Source organism: Sinocyclocheilus grahami, unplaced genomic scaffold (genome assembly GCF_001515645.1).
Source record: "Sinocyclocheilus grahami isolate Dianchi unplaced genomic scaffold, SAMN03320097.WGS_v1.1 scaffold365.1, whole genome shotgun sequence".
Classification (NCBI taxonomy): Eukaryota; Metazoa; Chordata; class Actinopteri; order Cypriniformes; family Cyprinidae; genus Sinocyclocheilus; species Sinocyclocheilus grahami.
In genome coordinates, this window is record NW_015505544.1 from 502372 (window position 1) to 521275 (window position 18904).

Here is an 18904-nt window from a genome sequence, read left to right on the forward strand (position 1 = left end):
CAGTGGATCGCCGGATCGGCTTTCACCGTGGACGAAGCGGAGTCCAGCCCGGGGTCGTCACATGCGGTTGCCGCAAGCCCGCCGGCCGCTCCTTCGTCGAATCTGCCGGCTACTCCGTTCTTAAGCCCGCCGGCCGCCGCTCATTCAAGGCCGCCGTGTGTAACGCTGTGTGTTTCGTTGTGAAAGCGAAACTACTTTGTTTGGCCTTCCAGAAGAGGACATGACTAGAAATCAATGGTTAAGTTGTATTTACAACACTGTTCCAGAACAGTTCAACCCAAATATTCAGATGTGTGCAACACATTTTATGGAGGACTGTTTCCTGATCCTGGTAGAGTAGACTACAATGCCGGCTGTTCTGACTCACAGACTGTAAGTACGTTTTTTATATTTAAAGGATTTGCCACTGACGATTCAAACGTGAGTTTTGAGCAGTGTAGAGTAGCTCTTGTTGTTTGTCATTTCTCCAAACACAAATGCAGACATGATTTTATGTTTACGCGGCGCGATGCAATGCATAAAAAGACAGTACAAGTCATTACAATCCGTAATTATGTCCCCACTGGATGCAACAAAGGCCTAGTTTATAATGGGTTTTAATGTTTTTGTCATAGAGGAGAAACAATAATGTACAGTATGTGGAAAATAATGTTTTTTTTAACCTTAAACCGCATAAACACATTTCATTACACCAAATACACAAAATAATGTTCTTTTTAGCAACATCATATGACCCCTTTAAACTAACTAAAACCACTGATCAGATAAATACTACCGTCACGAAAACCAAGATATTCCTTTTTTTGTTAGAAAGGTCAAACAAGATGCCAGAATTCAGTTCAATTGAAATCGGGGTTAATTAAGTTCCCATTAAGATGATTTGTATGGAAACCTGTTTCCACTTTAGTTAAAAAAAAGTGAAACATTTTTTTAATTATACAATTACAACAATTGTAAGATATAAAGTCACAATTACAAGACATTAAGCTGCATTAGTGAGATATTAAATTACATTGTGAGATTTAAAGTTAAAATTGGGAGAACAGGTTGTAATTGTGAGGAATAATTAATTGCTATTAATTACATTTTATCACTCTGAGGCAGAAGTGGATTTAATATTGCAGTGATGAATAGACAAAAAAACTCACAAGGACATTATAAAGGTAAAACACTCTTATTTACGTTAATATATCTGGCAAGATGAATATTCAGGATTAAGTTTAAGTGTCAAATTGTGTTTATTATTGGAAGGAAGAAAATTTCACTTGAGGCTTAATTCTACAAAGTTAAAATTCAAACTTTAATATTAATCTAATCTGGTCGCAAAGTTCTATGGTTATAATTCATTTCAAAAGAGGACTTCAGATGTACCAAGAGACCCCATGACCCAAAATACCCACAAGGCATCTTTCCACACTTTTTTCTCTTTTTTATGCATTTGGCAGACAATTTTTCCAAAGCGACTTACATTGCATTGAATGTACACATTTTTATCCGCTCATGCATTCCCTGGGAATTGAACTTATGACCTTGGCATTGCTATCAACATGCTTTTACTCTTTGAGCTCTCAATATAGCACCATGTTGCTCTTCTGTCAGACATGGCGACACACAAGCCGGAGAGCACGCTTAGGGTCGCAGCACCCATCCTGCTGGTGGATCCTCTTACAGGGATAAACCCACAGGATAAGTGGCTGATATATAGAGAAGACAGAGGCTCAAATACATGCTAAACCCAAATACAGCAGCACAGCAGGTACTTCTATTCAATTAGGAAACCCAGAGAGCTGGACAGTATGAACATTTATTTCTGGAAATTAATTACAAAGTCTTCAAATACCAGTGATCCACCAGAATTTAGTAAACAAGTTCACAATCTGCTTACACTCCTCTCAAGAACCAAGATACAGGGCTATGGATTATTATTATAATAGTGGAATAATTGTGTTATTCTGCTAAAGGATAACAAGACGAGGTTAAAATCTACTGCTGCGTCTGATTATTACAACTTGACCCTTTCAGACCACAGTTTGGCATCTATATGTACATTAAATTAACATGAATTTTGGATGAGAAATGTCACACGAAAGAGACAAAAGTTAAAAAGTTAGTGTTTGAGCAAGTACAAACCAACCAGAACTCTGAAGAAAACAAAGCATCACATATGAAGTCCATAACAGGAAATGACAGTGCCAAACACCTTCAAGATCTGGCTTAAAGGGATAGTTTACCCAAAAATAAAGATTCAGACTCACCCTCATGTCATTCAAAATGCTGAACACAAAAGATGATGTTTGCATATGTTGTCCATACATTGAAAGTCAATGGGGTCCAAAACAACTTTTGTTTGGACCCCATTGACTGTCATTGCACTGACAAACAAAAACATACATTTTTAAAATATCTTCACTCAAACCGGCTTGGAACAACATAAGGGTGAGAAATTGATGAATAATGCATTTACTACCCCTTTAACTACAACTGATTTTAATACATAGCTAACATCTAAACTCATAGAACTGCTCTTAGTGTTTTATTAGACATTACACACAAGATGCATATGTGCTTTAGCCCTTTGCTGGTGAAACAAAATGAGAGACACACACAGAGAGAGAAAGCAGTTCATTACATTACACGGATTGGATCAAGGCGAGGCTTTGCCATTTTAATAAATAAGTTAAAAAATAAGCATAAGCACAACTAATAAAGGTTGGAGAAGCAGGAACTATGTGTCCCCTAATCTCTGCCGTCCCCTTTTCTCCCTTTGCAGTCAGCAGTGGAGGACCGGTGTTATTGTAGAGCAGTAATATACGCCCTTATACGAGTGCAATGCTTGTCAACATCATCGTCAAGATTACAATCATTACAGTCATTATCCACTACAACATCACTAGTATCAGCACAAATGTATTCTTAGATTAGTAAATGTGAAAGAAAAAAAAAGGGACAGGAATTTCCTCTACTTCATTTAGTCTCCTTTTCATTTTTCTAACCGCTCCTAGACACAGCAGACTTGTTGTGGAAATACGCACGCATAAAACATGACTTCCTGTGAAGAGAATGAAGGGATATAGAAGAACGTCACAGAGAGGACAATGTAGCGAAACATGAAGAGTATTATGTGCTCTACAGGATGATTACAGTGCAATGAGTCAGACATATGAGCAAAAAGCTCGTCTGTATTCGTTTTTGCGCCAATGCTCAGACCAAATAACACATTTCCCTTCTACAATTTAAGCCTAAAAAGGATTTTTCTTCTTAAAGAGGCACTGGCCTACAGTTTAAACGCTTCAACAGTATTAGTATTACTTGTCACACCTGTAAACGTGTCTCCTAAACTGTCCAGAAGTTACAAATACTCAGCTGCAGCGTCTCACATGTTCCAGAACGTATTCTGGAAAGTGCAAACTACACACTTGCAAGCCGTCCAGTTTGCAAGGCATCCTGGGATACTCGTCCTCTTTCCATTTGTTCTCCTCTGGGTCAAATGTGAGGATAGAGTCGCTGTAATGACCATTGTAGCAAAGTCCTCCAAGCACCATGATCTGTTTGTCCAACACTGCCACTCCGTGTCCGCTGCGTCCTATAGGCATAGAGGCCAAAATAGTCCACTCGTCTGTCTCTGGGTCGTACACTTCCGTCGAAGGGCAGCCCTGGGACTCGAAAGAGGCACGCAGTATCACACACACCCCGCCGAACACGTACAGCTTCCCATTGTGGGAGATCATCTTATGGAAGCAACGAGCATAGTTCATTTTTGACTTGTTCTCCCAGCAGTTGGTGAGGATAGGCGTGCGCCGCATACGGTGTTCGGAAGTTCCTTCTCGTCCCGGGTCAAAAACACACACTTGTTTTGAGGTGGAAGAGGAGGTGATGCCACCTGTGATATACAACTTCCCGTTGAGCACAGTTCCTTCGTGACCATACTTGTTTACAGGATACGGGTCTACAAACTCCCACTTGTCCTCAACAATGTCATAACGCTCTGTAGAATAGAACGTCTCATCGCGAGTGCGGCCTGCGACGGCATAAATATACTTCCCGATGACGCCGACAGCAAACTCTGATCTGGGAACGGACATGTCGGCCATGCGTAGCCAGGAGTTCTGTCTGGGATCGTAGCGGTAGACCTTCGAAGAAGCATGGAATTCTCCATCCGGGCCTAGTTCTTCACCACCCAACAGGAAAGCAAAGTTGTTGACGATGGCCAGGCAATCGGGGCGGAGTGGCACCTGTGGGCCTTCTAATTCCCACCACACTTTGGGCCGGTGCAGGAGGAGGATCTTGCTATTGACCATGCTGTGGCCAATCATTCCACGAAACACAGCAGTCTGGGGTCTCACAGATCTGATGCGGTTGGACTTGGTTTCCGCCAGCGGTTGTTCATTCACTTGATGGAAGTAGCTGAGCGCCTCGTCTACTTCTAGTCTCAGGTGGCGGGAATAACGGTAGAACTCTGATGTCTTCACCTGTGCAAGGAGGAAGAAACAGATAAAGGTCAGTGACACAACACTTCATAAATACACTACTGTTCAAATGTTTGGGGTTAGTAAGATGTTTTTTTGAAAGAAGTCTCTTATGCTCACGAAAGTTGCATTTGATTGATCAAAAATAGTATAAATAGTAATATTGTGACATTATTACAACTTAAAATTAGAGCTGGGTATCGAGTTCGATACTTTTTAGGCACCAACCAAATTGCCTCGAGTATTGAAAAATGTATTGTCGTTTGGTACAAAATTTCGATACCTAAGGGGTTAATCTAATCAAAGTCAGTGAGCCTTTGCACTGATTTATTGTGTTGGTTACATTTTGTTCCTTTGTGCAGTGGCTCAGGAGATGAATCTTTGAGTCTCTAAAAACCTCAACAAACTGAAAAAAAAAAAAAAATTTCGAGGTAATGTGTAATGTAATCTTGTTAAAATGGATTTCATAAAATTGGTATCGAAAAAAGTATTGTTCAGGAACTGGTATCGAAGTCAAGGTATCGGTATCGAAAATATTTGAACAATACCCAGCCCTACTAAAAATAATTATTTTCTACGCAAATCTTTGAAAACAAATGGAGGAGATGGTTAATACGCTCTTTTGTGGTTTAGATGATTGCATTTGTAACTGTATATAATTGTTTACTGATATAATGTACTGGTGAAAGGACTAAAGGTTCATATGTAATACAGTATATGGCTATCTTTGCAATTCCAGTTTATGTGTAATGTATGGCAATACACCTTGAAAAAGACAATTAAAAACATTTTGTAAGGAAAATAGTTTTTACTTTAGCGGTTAGACCACTATTTTTCTTGAAAATAGTATAAATGTTCTCCAAAACCATATGAAATCAACATGAATACAAAGGCTTGGCACACGTTTGAATAAATGATTTCTCCTTTTTTGTTGTGTACTCTCTTATCCGTCAATGACACATAAGTAACAATGATGCACTTTTACCTTCTCAAATATATTGGCAGGAGTCATGAGGCGAAAGCGCAGGTTCTGCACGACCGCATCCGTATGTCTCCAGCGCCGCCGGTCATGTCTCAGCCAGGCCTGCACTGACTCGTACAGCTCTATTTCCGGAAATCGACTTAGCTGGTCACTATCCAGATATGCCATCAACTTCTCCAAACTCAGATAAGACAGGAAGTCTGGTCTCGCCATCAAGGGCACAAAGTTCTCCAGCAGAAATGCATCAAGCTGTTCCTGCACACCTTCCACGCCAACGCTGAAGTCTTCCAGCAAGCGCATGACCTCAGCACAGTTCTCTAAGCAGATCTTGGCCAGCAGGAAGGAGCAGCAGAACTCTACAGCCTCGGTGAGTTGCACGTACATGGCAGCCTGCAGGATCTCCTGCACAGTGAGCATGCTCAACTCCAAAGAACCGTAGTACATGAAGCGAAGGACGTGACCAAACCCAGCTGCCGTCAACCCCTTCATGTGAATCTTATCCTGGTCACGTTCCCGCATATCGGCCGTGAACATGACCCGGAAATAGTCGCTTTGTGTTGCTAACAGAGCCTTGTGCGCCTGGAAGTGGTGCTCCTCGATGAGCAGAGTGACATCGAGCAGCAGTCGCTCCTCATACAAGGCTCTGAAGCCTGACGACACGCTGCCGTCATGCACTTGGGAAAGGTACACCTCCACTTCCCCTGCCATTAGGCACCTGCAGAGACACAAACCCTCTTATAAATGACGTGTCAAGAGGAGTCGATACATCCCATTCAGCTGGTCATCTCTGCAAGGTGTGATGGAGAGACAGATGTTTTACTGCTTTTTTCTCAAGTATTTGATAGAAATAAGACTGATTTGTCTCGTCTCAGAGTTCAATATCAATCAACAGGATGGGAAAAGCCTCTTAAAGGGACAGTTCATCCAAAAATAAAAACTGTTATCATTTTGAAAATACAAAGATACGAAGATATTTAGAAAAATTTCTCAGTGTTTTTTAACCATAAAATGAAAGTTAGTGGGATCCACTGTTGTTTTGGACAACATTAACAAAGACAAAAACAGAAAAATTAGAACAATAAAAATTTGAAGTCAGTTTGATTTTTTAAAAGAAATTAATATTTTTTATTCTGCATAAACACATTAAATTGATCAAAAGTGACATTTATACATGTTACAAAATATTTCTATTTCAAATAAATGCTGTTCTTTTTGAAGTTTCTATTTACAACAAAATCCTGAAAAAAATGGATCTCCATTTCCACAAAAATATAAAGCAGCACAACTGTTTTTAACATTGATAATAATAAGAAACCATGTGACACTGAAGACTAGAGTAATGGCTACTAAAAATTCAGCTTTGCCATCAGAGGAATAAATCACATTTTAAAATATTTACAAAAAAAACTAAATTGTAATATTTCACAATATTACTGTTTTTATTGTAATTTTGATCAAATAAGCTTTGGTGAACATGAGAGATTTTTCAAAAACAAAAAAAATCATACCGACACCAAACTCTTGAATGTAGCATAAATGATGAGAGGATTTTCATTTTTGGGTGAACAATCCCTTTAAAAAAAAGATAAAATTATGCATATCTTTAATTACATGCTCATTGAACAAAACAGCATCTCCTCAAGTTCTTTATCAACCAAATCGTCTGAGCTACTTGTATTTTAGTGAATAATAGATGGTGAAAAAAACATGCCAGACTTTAATAAAGCCTCTGGAAGGACTTCAAGAACTTTCACAACTCAGCACTTCAGTCTCTGCTGCTGAAAGCCAAACTCTATCTCAAAACTCCCCCACACACACACTACTGCACACATACACACACAGCACACTCACCTCTGATTGGCCACGGGCATGTCACAGGGGGGTGTCCGAGCCAATCAGAGGACAGTACCTTTTGTGTCCGTAGGAAATGTAATTCTGAAGATATTCACCTAAATGACAAATTGAACAAGCCCCAATCATTAAAATAACGTGAGAATTACCAACAGACTAAAATACTAGATGCACCAACAACTCAATGTCCCACTGTGTGCAAATATGAAACAATTACTTATAAATGGAGGTAGAATTTGATAGAATACTTTGACAAAATACATCCCTGCTTGCATATTAAAACTACACCATATTTGTGCAGAACAACAGCCTCTTATTGTTCAATAATTTTTTTATATAAAAACGAGATGAAATACACTTAAAGACACTGTATCCTCAGCAGGTTATGTGGCTTGTAGAAAAGTAGGTGGTCAAGATTTTGTGATTTTACCTTTTAGAGGCCTCCTGGCCAACTGTCGGCTTCACTGCGCTGAAGGGACGTTCACATTTCCTCTGCTTGTAGTTGCCCTGCTCTAAAAAGAGATGACATCCACATGCTGGTAGATATTCTTTAATTTCTGTGCTATTATTATTTAATTTACCCATTGTTAACACACATTTGAAAATGTTCAGCTAAAGAGTTAAAAAGAACATATCAAATGTTACTCAAGGGGTGTGGCGGTATGAGTATCGGTACTGAACGGTTCACAGGGCAAATTCCAAATGGAATTGATCATCCCTATACCCTTGGAGTGGGGACTTTGGAGTGAGCAGGGCTGGCATGTTCCCGTGACAACGCAGCACGGTGTCCGTCAGCAGATTCGCTGATGGACACTGGCATAAAAAAAATATACATTTTATATTTTTTAAAGTTTTATATATTTTTTTTATATATTATATAGCATATTTTAAAAACTTTTTAAAATATAAAATGTATGTTTATTTGCAACAGTTATGCTAACAACAATAAAAAAGACATTTATGACAGTAAAACAGTGACATCTGCTGACGGACACCTTGCTGCGTTGTCACAGGAACACGCCAGTTGAAGATAATGAGGAAATTACGTTGCTCCCTTTGCCAAGTACATTCCAAACGACTAAATAATGGCACGCAAGTGCCCTGCTCACTCCAAAGTCCCCACTCCAAGGGGATAGGGATGATCACTTCCATTGGAATTTGCCCCGTGAACCGTTCGGTACAGATGCTTGTACCGGCACACCCCTATGTTACTCATTCAGAAAACATAAAGCAACATCTGATATGGTGTATAAAAATGTTAGGAACCTTTTTATTGCAAGGCTGAGCAAGTGCATATATGTGAAGGATTCTTTGATGTACATTAAACAGTATGAGAGCTACATTCACCGTAGACAGGTCAGAGAGAAGAAAACAAATGGACTATTCAAAACAAACTCCATCCATTTGACCACAAAACCTGGAATTTCCCAAATAAAGTATGATTATAAATAATACACTACGGTTCTAGTCGAAGTCAGTACAAATTTATTTAAAAGAAATTAATACTTTTATTGAGAAAGGACACAAAAAATTTATCAAAAGTGACAGTAAAAAAATATGTATAATATTACAAAATATGTAGACCTATATTTTAGGGATGCACGATATAATCGGACCAATATCGGAATCTGCCGATAATGGCTTTAAATGTAAATATCGGCATCTGTATTTTTAACGTTAGTTAGTGTGTAATGTTGCTGTTTGAGCATAAACAATATCTGCAAAGTTACGAAGCTGAAATTTCAATGCAAACGGAGATATCGTCTTTTAAAATTCTGGCAGTTTAATGCCTACAAAAACGGCTGGTAGGGACTACAAAGAGTTACTTCCCGGGTTCGTGATGTCACAAACCCAGATAAACCCCGCCCTTGAGAACAGGGGGCGAGGCCATGCTGCGCTGCTTTAGAGAAGAGGAAGAGAAAACTAGAGGTGCGCGTAAAAAATCTATTCATATATGAATCGCGATTCTGTCTTCTAACGATTCTAATTTATTCACAAGTTTCAAAATCAATGTTCTAAAGCAGCGGTTCTTAATACTGTTCCTCACGTCCCCTGCTCTGCACATGCTCTCGCTCTCTCTCTCTCTCTCTCTCTCTCATTCAGCACAGCAATGAACTGTTACAATTATACACTTATTTTCACATAGCTATGAGAATATGAGAAAGGGGCTTCATAAAAGCAGTAAATTTATCAGCGCGTTTCTTAGAGAAGGGACAGAGAGGTGTGGAATAAAGGTAAATTATGTGAAAAATAATGCGTTTTTTAAAAAACGAAGCATTAACACATGTTAGACTGCACCCCATAAACACAATCAAGCCTAGAAAAAAACACTGAACCACCCCTTTAACTCACATGTGCTCAGGGTGTGCTAGCGATTAGATAATGTCAGCATTGTGGCTCATTCTTGAAGCAAAGTTTTGTCTGAATGGTGACTGGATTCACTGCTTTGGATCGCTGCATTTAAACTGTGAAAGCACGTACAGAATAACGTGTTTGGCGAGTGATATAAACTGTGTCTCATTTAGAAGGCTGCGCCCTCCGGAGGTCGCATTCGAAGGCTGCATTCGTCATCGAGGCTGTCTCATTTCAGAAAAGCAAGTAGGACACTCCGAATGCGACCTTCGAATGCGACCTTCTTTCACAGGAATTCGGAGGATGCATGAGGTGTATCCTTCGCTGCTACAGATAACCCACAATTAACCCAACAGATAACCCACAACCCAAAATAAATAAATAACGACTTTATTCAACAATTCGTCTCCTCCGCATCACCCTGTAAACAGCATATGCTGTTCTGTGTCAGCTGCGTGACCCGGTGTGACGCAGCTGACACAGAACAGCATACATTGTTTAGTTCAGCGGATACTCTCCAAAATGGCACCAGGGTGATGCGGAGACGACGAATTGTAGAATAAAGTCTTTTTTTTTTTCTTTTGTGGACAAAAATGATTCTCGTAGCTTCATATAACTACGGTTGAACCACTGATGTCACATGGATTATTTTACAGATCTCCTTGCTACGTTTCTGGACTTAGCATTTCAGTTGCGTTGCTGTCTATGCAGGGTCAGACAACTCTCAGATTCCATCAAAAATATCTGAATTTGTGTTCCGAAGATGAACGGAGGTCTTACGGGTTTAGAACGACATGAGGGTGAGCAATTAATGACAGAATTTTAATTTTTGGGTGAACTATCCCTTTAAGGTTACCACTGCATCTTTCTGAAAAAAATGCAGCGATTGAATATAGTTTATTTATAGTTATTTTAAAATCTTCAATGTACTGTCATTAGAACTTCAAAGAACTCCATTATTGTTTAATTCTAACAAATAAGTTATTTTCAAAAACGAACCAAAATGAAAAATAATTTGCTTATAATTTTTGCACAGGAGAGACTTGGTGTTGTTTCCAAACAAAATAAATATATTGGCATCAGTCAAAATGAGTTGAAAAATATCGGCATTTCGGCTATCGGGCAAAAATCCAATATCGTGCATCCCTACTATATTTCAAATAAATGTGGTTCTTTTGAACTTTTTATTCATCAAAGAATCCTGAAAAAAATGTATCATGGCTTCTTCCACAAACATATATTAAGCAGCACAATGTTTTCAATATTGATTGATTGATCAGGGGTGTATTCCAGAAAGGAGGTTCAACAAACTCTGAGTGAAAACTTGAGATTGGAAACTCTGAGTTTTCGGTTTCAGAACAGCTGAACAGAGTTAGTTCAATCCACTTTGAGTAGGTTGACTCTGAGTTTAGCACGTGCACCACGACTATGAAAAGCCATGATCAATGGAGCTCCGAAATTACGATTCACCATGGCAACAGCTCCTGCCAAAAAGGCTTCCGCATACTACGGAATACGTAACTTTAATTCTAAATTAATGTTATCAGAGGTGAAAACTGGCAGAAAGGTCATTTATTGAACTAATATTCATTTTCATGGCATCTCATGGACAAATTTTTTTTACATAAAAACATAATTCAATCAGGTAAAGCTTCAGGCGTGATATGGGTGTAGGCTAACGTTACTACAAATATTTGACATTCAATAAATATTATTCAGTGTATATCTATTTCAATGTGCAGCAGCTTTTCCCCACATAGTCTAACGCTTTTTCAAATAATTAAATGTTCTCTAATCCAACATGCTACATTTCTTAATTAGGGTAATGAAAAACATTTGACTTCTATTCAGAAGCCAACAGCAAGAAGGCAGAGACTTGTAAAATGGGAGGAGAACCTGCACCAGCACCCCTGACAGATGAAGAGGAGATGGCCACAATACCAATATTAAAATCCAATTGCATTTGTAGAACATAAAGATGACCAAATAAATTGTGAATAATTTGTGTTTATTTAACAGCTGTGTTACGGCATATATCTTGCAGTACCCTTCCATCTGGCATCCTTCCATTCAATACAGTAATCAGCTTCATTTTCGGAAGGTGCGATGGTGAGAATATGCGTGTAATCAATGCATCCAACCACACTGGAAATCCTAAAGGAAATTCTAATTATTAGGTTACTTAGAGGTTGCAGCAAGATTTTTAAAAAATGGTACCGTTCAAATAAATATGCATATGGATATGACAAAATAAATAAATTAAATCAAATTAAATTAAATCCTCTCCTGATGTAAATGTAACTCCCCACGAATTAATGCAGCATCCTCATCTACAGGATCCCTTATAAAAAGACATGCTATTTTTGTCACATTTAAAGTGTCTGTATGACGAAAATGAAAGTGGTCCGGTGAGAAAAATAATCTTGTTTCCATTTTCATTAAGATTATTTTTCTTACCCCACCGGCAATCAATTGTACTTGTTTACCCCAGGAAACAAGACTAAATATCGTATATATTTTTTCTTCTATAGAAAATGCATCATGATTTAAGAATTTTTAGATATTTGTACTTGAAATAAGGCAAAAATCTCAGCCATTTTTGCAGCGTGAATGAATGAATGAATTATTTAAACATTGCTTACGTTTTAAAAAGGGGGAGGAGACCAAAAGAAACTCTGGGTTTACCGAAGAAAACCTGCTCCCGACCAGGTTAGGTTCACAGAGTAAGTTACTATGGTACCTTACCGAGAGGTTTAGTTTTGTCTTTTATTGGAACCGAAAACACTGAGTTTCCCTTTTCTGGGGTTAACAAACTCAGAGTTTCCAACAAACTCCAAACTTTCTGGAATACACCCCAGCATATTAGAATGATTTCTGAAGGATCATGCGACACTGAAGACTGGAGTAATGATGCTGAAAATTCAGCTTTGCATCACAGGAATAAATTAAATTTTAAAGTATATTAAAACAGAAAACAGTTATTTTAAATTGTAATAATATTTCACAATATTATAGTTTTTACTGTATTTTTAATTAAATAAACTCAGCCATGTTTTTGACTGGCACTGTGGTAAACTTCTCTGTGATGACTAGTAAGTTGTTTATAGAAAAGTTTGTTCTCCAAGTAAATAATGACGTTTAACCGTCACAGTAAATTAATGACAAATGAATCTGTTTTAGCAGTGTTCAACCTTTCATTAGCCTCAGCCTGGTTTTAAATCCTCTAAACTTCAATGACCTCGTGTTCAGACCCTCAGTGAGCAAGACACAAAAACAACGCTTGACTGATTCCAAGTGTTATGGTGTTATGGGTGTTCCAAGTGTTAAGTCCGTGTTATGGGCTTCTTAATTGACATGTTTTGATTTTGCAGTTGTTGCTATTGTTTTGTTTCTTAAATCTTTAATAACTATCTACAAGCGACTGAACATAAACACTGGCGGTGGCTTGAAATCTAGTGAGCTGTCTATCTAGACAGCATTTACAGTCGCTGAATCCTAACGCGAATATGATGCCTAAACATGCTGTCTACCTAGGGAGCTCACTAGCTCTATATGATAGACACAGCCAGTAATTACCGCTGACACGTCCCAACGAATGTCAACCCACTACTTATGTAACAATTCTGATGTTTTAGGCTATAATAAGTTCAAATGACAACGTTGTGTGGGAAATGAAACGATTCCAGTAGGGTTTTACCTCGGCGACGCGACTCCACGCCACCCCGCTTCGACCAGGGAGCCCGCGGTCCTTCGGACATGGAGTGCTGGTGTTAGACAAAGTCCAGAGAAATTAAATATGATATCTCATTATCGACGGAGATATGCTGCCCATTGACGTCTTTAGGTGACAATAAACTTGTGTTATTTAGGGTGAATCCCTAAATGTTGTTTGTCTATAGCCTCCACGGCGATCGTAGACGCCATATTACTGTCTGCACTGACGTCATTTCCCGAACATTTGTCGCTCGGACGGAAATGTTGGAGTTTGTGTGTCAATATTCTGCCTACATGTACAAGATGTTTTAGTTCACTGTCACTAATGTGAAAACTGCTTCGAGCACATAAATCATGACATATATTATGATTTAACTTTTACTTTCCTTATGAATCCTTATAAACATGGGAACCATCTATTATATTATATTACATTCTTTATTGATCCCTCAAGGGCAATTATGTTGCAAATTGCAAAAACAGGTCAACACTGTATGGTGCACAGTACAGTGTTACATATATTACAATAAATGCAGAGAGGAAAAACAAAAGCTATACACTAATACACAAGAGGTATGTTTGCACTGTCCACATTAAGGTTTCTAAATATTGTTTCAGTATGTGTAGTTGACTTTAATATTTATGTCAGCATGGGAACATTAAAAGACTGATTACACAGTAATATCATATGTTTCTTAATGAGGTAGCCCATAAAACTGCTGATACTATTAGATAGATAGATAGATAGATAGATAGATAGATAGATAGATAGATAGATAGATAGATAGATAGATAGATAGATAGATAGATAGATAGATAGATAGATAGTAATATAAAAACTACAAAGCATGTGACGTCATAACCCTAAGACGGACCCTGGTTTCATCCTCGTCAATCCAACGTGTGTTCCAATCCAAGTTTGTAGACGTTAATCATATATTAGGTACATTTTGCTGCTGGTTATGTTGGTATTTTAATTTTTTTTTAATGTTAATTATAATCTAGGATGCATTTTCTGGTCTGTTTCTCCTTGTTGGGGTTTACTGGGTTTTCTAGAAACTGATTGCATCATCCCATGCTTACAGGACGCTGTTAGATAAATGAGTTTATAATTATCTTTTATTTTATGCTGTGTAATAGTAGTGAACATAGAACACTATCTATATGTATATATCCAACACTTAAAAATAATTTAACGGCATATGCTTTTAAAAAAAACGGTCAGGCGTTTGCTTGGTCATACTTCCATTCCTTTTCTATCAAGATGGCGGGCGACGAGTCTGGAACAACGTTGGGTCAGCCTCATCTGTCTAAACAAGACCTTAGTACATTAGTAAGTCTTCATCTTTTGTTCATATTTGTAATATAACATGTTCTAAAAGTACTAGCTGTATCGACAGTTCGAGTTGAGCGGTTTTGTACTCTCTGATGATGGCAGGCGTGCTTGTTAGCTGTACCGGTGAAAGCTCACCACATGATTCATTCGGGGATGGAGAAGGACCCCGTGTAGAAATTATGTAAAAATGTTGTGAACCCCAAATGTCATTCTGTTTAATATAGTTCCAGTCATGTACTACTTCTTTTATGTACTGGTCTGGCATATTTCTAATCAAAATAATTCTGTTGGTCTGACGTTTAATGTAATGTACTCGACAGTTAATGTTCCATTATGGCAAGCCGTTTTAAAGGGGTGGTTCAGTGGGTTTTTTCTAGGCTTGATTGTGTTTATGGGGTGGAGTCTAACATGTGTTAATGCCTCGGTTTTTTTTTTTTTAAACGCATTATTTTTCACGTAATCTACCTTTATTCCACACCTCTCTGTCCCTTCTCTAAGAAACGCGCTGATGTGGCCGTTCTTGGCCGTTTTTATGAGGCTTTTTTAATAGTGTTCATATCGATATTGGAATTATATCGTATTGACCGAAATTAAGAAATATATTGTGATATAAATTTTGTCTATATCGTCCAGCCCTATGTTGTCTCATACTTTTAGATACGCTGGTATTTGTAAATTCTATTGCTTATGTTAGCTTTTAATATACAGTTTTATCCTGATTAAAACTTTAATACAGTATGGGCAACTGCACGCCCGTCCATGTTTAATACTTCTCATAGCTATGTGAAAATAAGTGTACAGTTGTAACCTTTCATTGTTGGAGCTGAGCTGAATGAGAGAGGGAGAGAGAGAGAACGTGTGCAGAGCAGGGGGACGCGAGGAACAGTATTAAAGGGGTCATATGATGCTATTTTAAAGATCATTACTTTGTGTATTTGGTGTAACAGAATATGTTGACATGCTTTAATGTTCAAAAAACACATTATTTTTCAAATACTGTACATTATTGTAGGTCCTCTATGCCCCGCCTCTCTCAAGTGCATCGTTTTCAACAAAGGCCCCTCCTTTGACAAGCGCAGTCTGCTCTGATTGGCTAGCTGACCCAGTGCATTGTGATTGGCCGAACACCACAAGCACGAGTCGGAAATGTAACGCCCCTCACCATAATCGCAGCTTCAGCTTTCAAAGTAAATATCAAGACAGTTAATGATGTCGTTAGTTTTACCATCAGTTCAAGCCCGAAAGGGAAACAGAGTCGCCTCTCTTCCTCTTCTCTAAAGCAGCGCAGCATGGCCTCGCCTCTTTTGCTGCCTTTTCTCAAGGGCGGGGTATTTCTGGGTTTGTGATGTCACGAACCCGGGAAGTAACTTGTTGTAGTCCCTACCAGCCGTTTTTGTAGGCATTAAACTGCCAGAATTTTAAAAGACGATATCTCCGTTTGCATTGAACTTTCAGCTTAGTAACTTTGCAGATATTGTTTATGCTCAAACAGCAACATTACACACTAACTAACGTGAAATCGCAATGAACCACCCCTTTAACATATAATCTTTGCCATTAACATTAACAAGTTTTAAAACAATAATTGCAAGCTACACTCTGAATCAAAAGCTAGTAATAGCAATTATTTGATTCAATTTAAGCTTGCAACAGCAAAGTGCAGCTTCTCTTTTTTAGGGGGAAAAACTTATTTTTCTCTAAGAGAGGCTGTTACAAGTTGTGAAGGAGTCTGAAGTATTTATTTCTGGCAGTTGTCACTTATGAACGGATTGAATTATATGCTTTGAAGTAGGGCTGGGCGATATAGCTAAAAAATGTATCAACGATAAAATGTTTCATATCGTTCAGTAGCGATAATTATTGCAATTTTTTTTATAACCTTTTTTAAAACAGAGCAATATACTTTTTTTTTTTTAATTTATTTAACCACTGTATTTTTAATTTGCCCAATTTATTAAGACAAACAACAAATATTTTTTTAACAGTCAAACACAAAATAAAATTTAAACAAATATCTCCTTATGTTTTATATGCAGATTAAATAAGTTTTAAGGAAACTTTTGGCTTGTCTCCCGAGGCCACAGGAGGGCGCAATGAGCAAAATAATGCAGCGCATTAAATTGTCAATCCAAAAAACTGTCTATAAAACGTGCATAGCGTCTAAATTAACATATAAATCAAATATAATTTTGTAAACTGCATAAACAATTATGAACAAAACAGCATAATGTATTTATGCATTGCTTAGCCTAATACAAAGAGCCAAATCGCCGATCACACAGATTGCATTTAAAAACATGAGACGCAGTGAAATAAAATAAACCTTGACAAATTCGCGTCGCGTTTTCTAAACGTTTAAACTGTTTTTACTTTGCATGGCTTTCTTTGCATCTCTTGCATGAGACGCGAGTGCAGCAATCATATTTGTCCGTCTAAAAAATTTGCTGAATATGTGTTCTGTGTGAATGGCTTGGTTTTGGTTTTAAAGGGATAGTTCACCCAAAAATGAAAGTGTTGTCATTAATTAGTAATTACTCACCCTCATGTTGTTCTAAACCCATAAGACCTCTGTTCATCTTCGTAACACAAATTAAGAGGAATCTGAGAGCTTTCTGACCCTCCCATAGACAGCAAGGGTCCTTACACGATCAAGGCCCAGAAACATAGCAAGAACATCGGTAAAATAATAGGGGTGCTCCGATCAGGATTTTTGAGACCGATCGCTGATCACAGAAAGCAGTATCTGCCGATACCGATCTTTTTAAAGCCTTCTTTTTATCATTTATAACTATTTATAGTGATACTCCAATCAGGATTTTTAGACATTTGTTCAGGGCCTGAATTTGTGCTGGGCGGTATACCGGTTCATACCGAATACCGGTGTTTATTTTTGTTATGATATGAATTTTTAAAATACCGCAATACTGGTGTATGTCGCTTAAACAACATTCGGAACGCGACACTGATTGAAAGGGGTCCCTTTTCACTGTTGCACTGTGTTGAGGGCACAGCTGTATGTGTTACTAAGCGTGAAAGTTCCGAAACTGAAGCTGTAGAACTAATAGAACGTGATGACAGAAGAACTCTTCCACATTGACCGCCACAAATATCCACCGCTCCCTGCCATCAGCTCCCGCGTCTCTCACACACGAACGTGACGCTTTAGCACTAGATTTAGCAACTTTCAGACAATTTTAGTGGCTTTTTTCCGTAGAATACTCATACTGACAAACCTAGCGACTTTTTTGGATAAACCTTAGCTATGGTTCAGTTGGAAGATTTCGCCAGTGCTGTCCCGCGAACGCGAGGTCTGACTTTCCCGGAGAAGTGTCACCTCTCTCGGCGTCTGTTCTGTGCAGTGAGGGGCAGGGAAGCAACACGTTCAGTTGGCTGCACCGCAGCCGACTCGTCAATAAAGGAGTACAAAACAGCATTTCCTAGCACCTGTCGCTTACTGATTGTTTGGAATTATAAATATGAGCGTAGTTCGTCTGTTAATATCACATGCACTTTTTTGTTTGTTGTTTTTTTTTAGTTTGTTACTCAGACGCGGACAGTGTGCTGCATGAGACAAAAAAGTAATATAGCCACTCTTTAGTGTAGATGCATGTTGATTTTATCAGACGATGCCGCGATTATAAATGAGAGTGACTCCTGGTTAACATGTATTAAAAGGGGTCGTGTTTAGTCACTATTTAGTGTGGTATTTTTTGACAATATTCACTCATCATGACAGTAAAAGCTGTGTCTCATTTAGAAGGCTGCACCCTTCGGAGGTCGAATCCTCTGGAGGTCGCATCCTCTGTAGGATGCACATACGAAGTGTCCTCAACCTAGAATTAAACGAGACGGCCTTCATAGGACAGGCGGAAAAGGAAACTGGAAGTATCCCGTTGCTATGCCAACACATTTAGAGCATCGTTGCGCTCTCACACTACTTAAATGAAGGAAAATTATTTCTAAATTTGGAAAGTAATTTGAAAAAAAAAATGCTTTTACTTGTTTTATTTTGTTCAATGTTTGAGGAGCTGCAGCGTACCTACAGCAGGCATCTATTAGAGAAAAAAAGGAGGAGGATATTAAAAACAAAGTTTATTCGTTTTTACCGAGGTGAATTAAGGTAAGTTGTAAACACCACATCTGCGCTTGTGCGTACATTACATCTGCCGGCGCTGCAAAGAATTGTGGGTTATCTGTAGCAGC

General features: G+C 38.4%; 2 protein-coding genes across 4 annotated transcripts in view; one reads left to right on the forward strand and one right to left on the reverse strand.

Moving 5' to 3' along the window:
- Positions 1 to 2398: 2398 nt before the first annotated feature.
- On the reverse strand, positions 2399 to 13620 carry LOC107549194 (kelch-like protein 15). 2 transcript variants are annotated; one of them, XM_016230185.1, is made up of 4 exons: positions 13349 to 13620; positions 7730 to 7811; positions 5452 to 6163; positions 2399 to 4469 (listed from the first exon to the last, which is right to left on the reverse strand). In XM_016230185.1, exons 1-4 carry the CDS (start codon positions 13407 to 13409, stop codon positions 3360 to 3362), a joined length of 1965 nt encoding a protein of 654 aa, XP_016085671.1. In that variant the 5' UTR covers positions 13410 to 13620; the 3' UTR covers positions 2399 to 3359. The 2 variants fall into 2 exon arrangements, with proteins under 2 accessions (XP_016085671.1, XP_016085673.1); XM_016230187.1 differs by lacking the exon at positions 13349 to 13620 and adding an exon at positions 7300 to 7397.
- A 597-nt stretch (positions 13621 to 14217) lies between these two features.
- The window catches only part of LOC107549195 (eukaryotic translation initiation factor 2 subunit 3), a 20648-nt gene continuing 15961 nt past the window's right edge, over positions 14218 to 18904 (forward strand). Inside the window, exons 1-2 of one of the 2 annotated variants that reach the window (XM_016230188.1) lie at positions 14218 to 14308; positions 14630 to 14698. In XM_016230188.1, coding sequence (XP_016085674.1) covers positions 14630 to 14698 — 69 coding nt within the window. In that variant the 5' untranslated portion in view covers positions 14218 to 14308. Of the gene's footprint in view, positions 14309 to 14590; positions 14699 to 18904 lie in introns of both variants that reach the window. The other variant, XM_016230189.1, reaches the window with a different exon arrangement.

Excerpts from the sequence above, each read along its gene's own strand:
- LOC107549194 (XM_016230185.1), bottom strand. The coding sequence starts at position 13,409 with ATGTCCGAAGGACCGCGGGCTCCCTGGTCGAAGCGGGGTGGCGTGGAG. Across the intron at positions 6,164-7,729 it reads GGCCAGGAGGCCTCTAAAAG|GTGCCTAATGGCAGGGGAAG; the intron begins GTAAAATCACAA and ends GTGTCTCTGCAG. Across the intron at positions 4,470-5,451 it reads CTGCCAATATATTTGAGAAG|GTGAAGACATCAGAGTTCTA; the intron begins GTAAAAGTGCAT and ends CTCCTTGCACAG.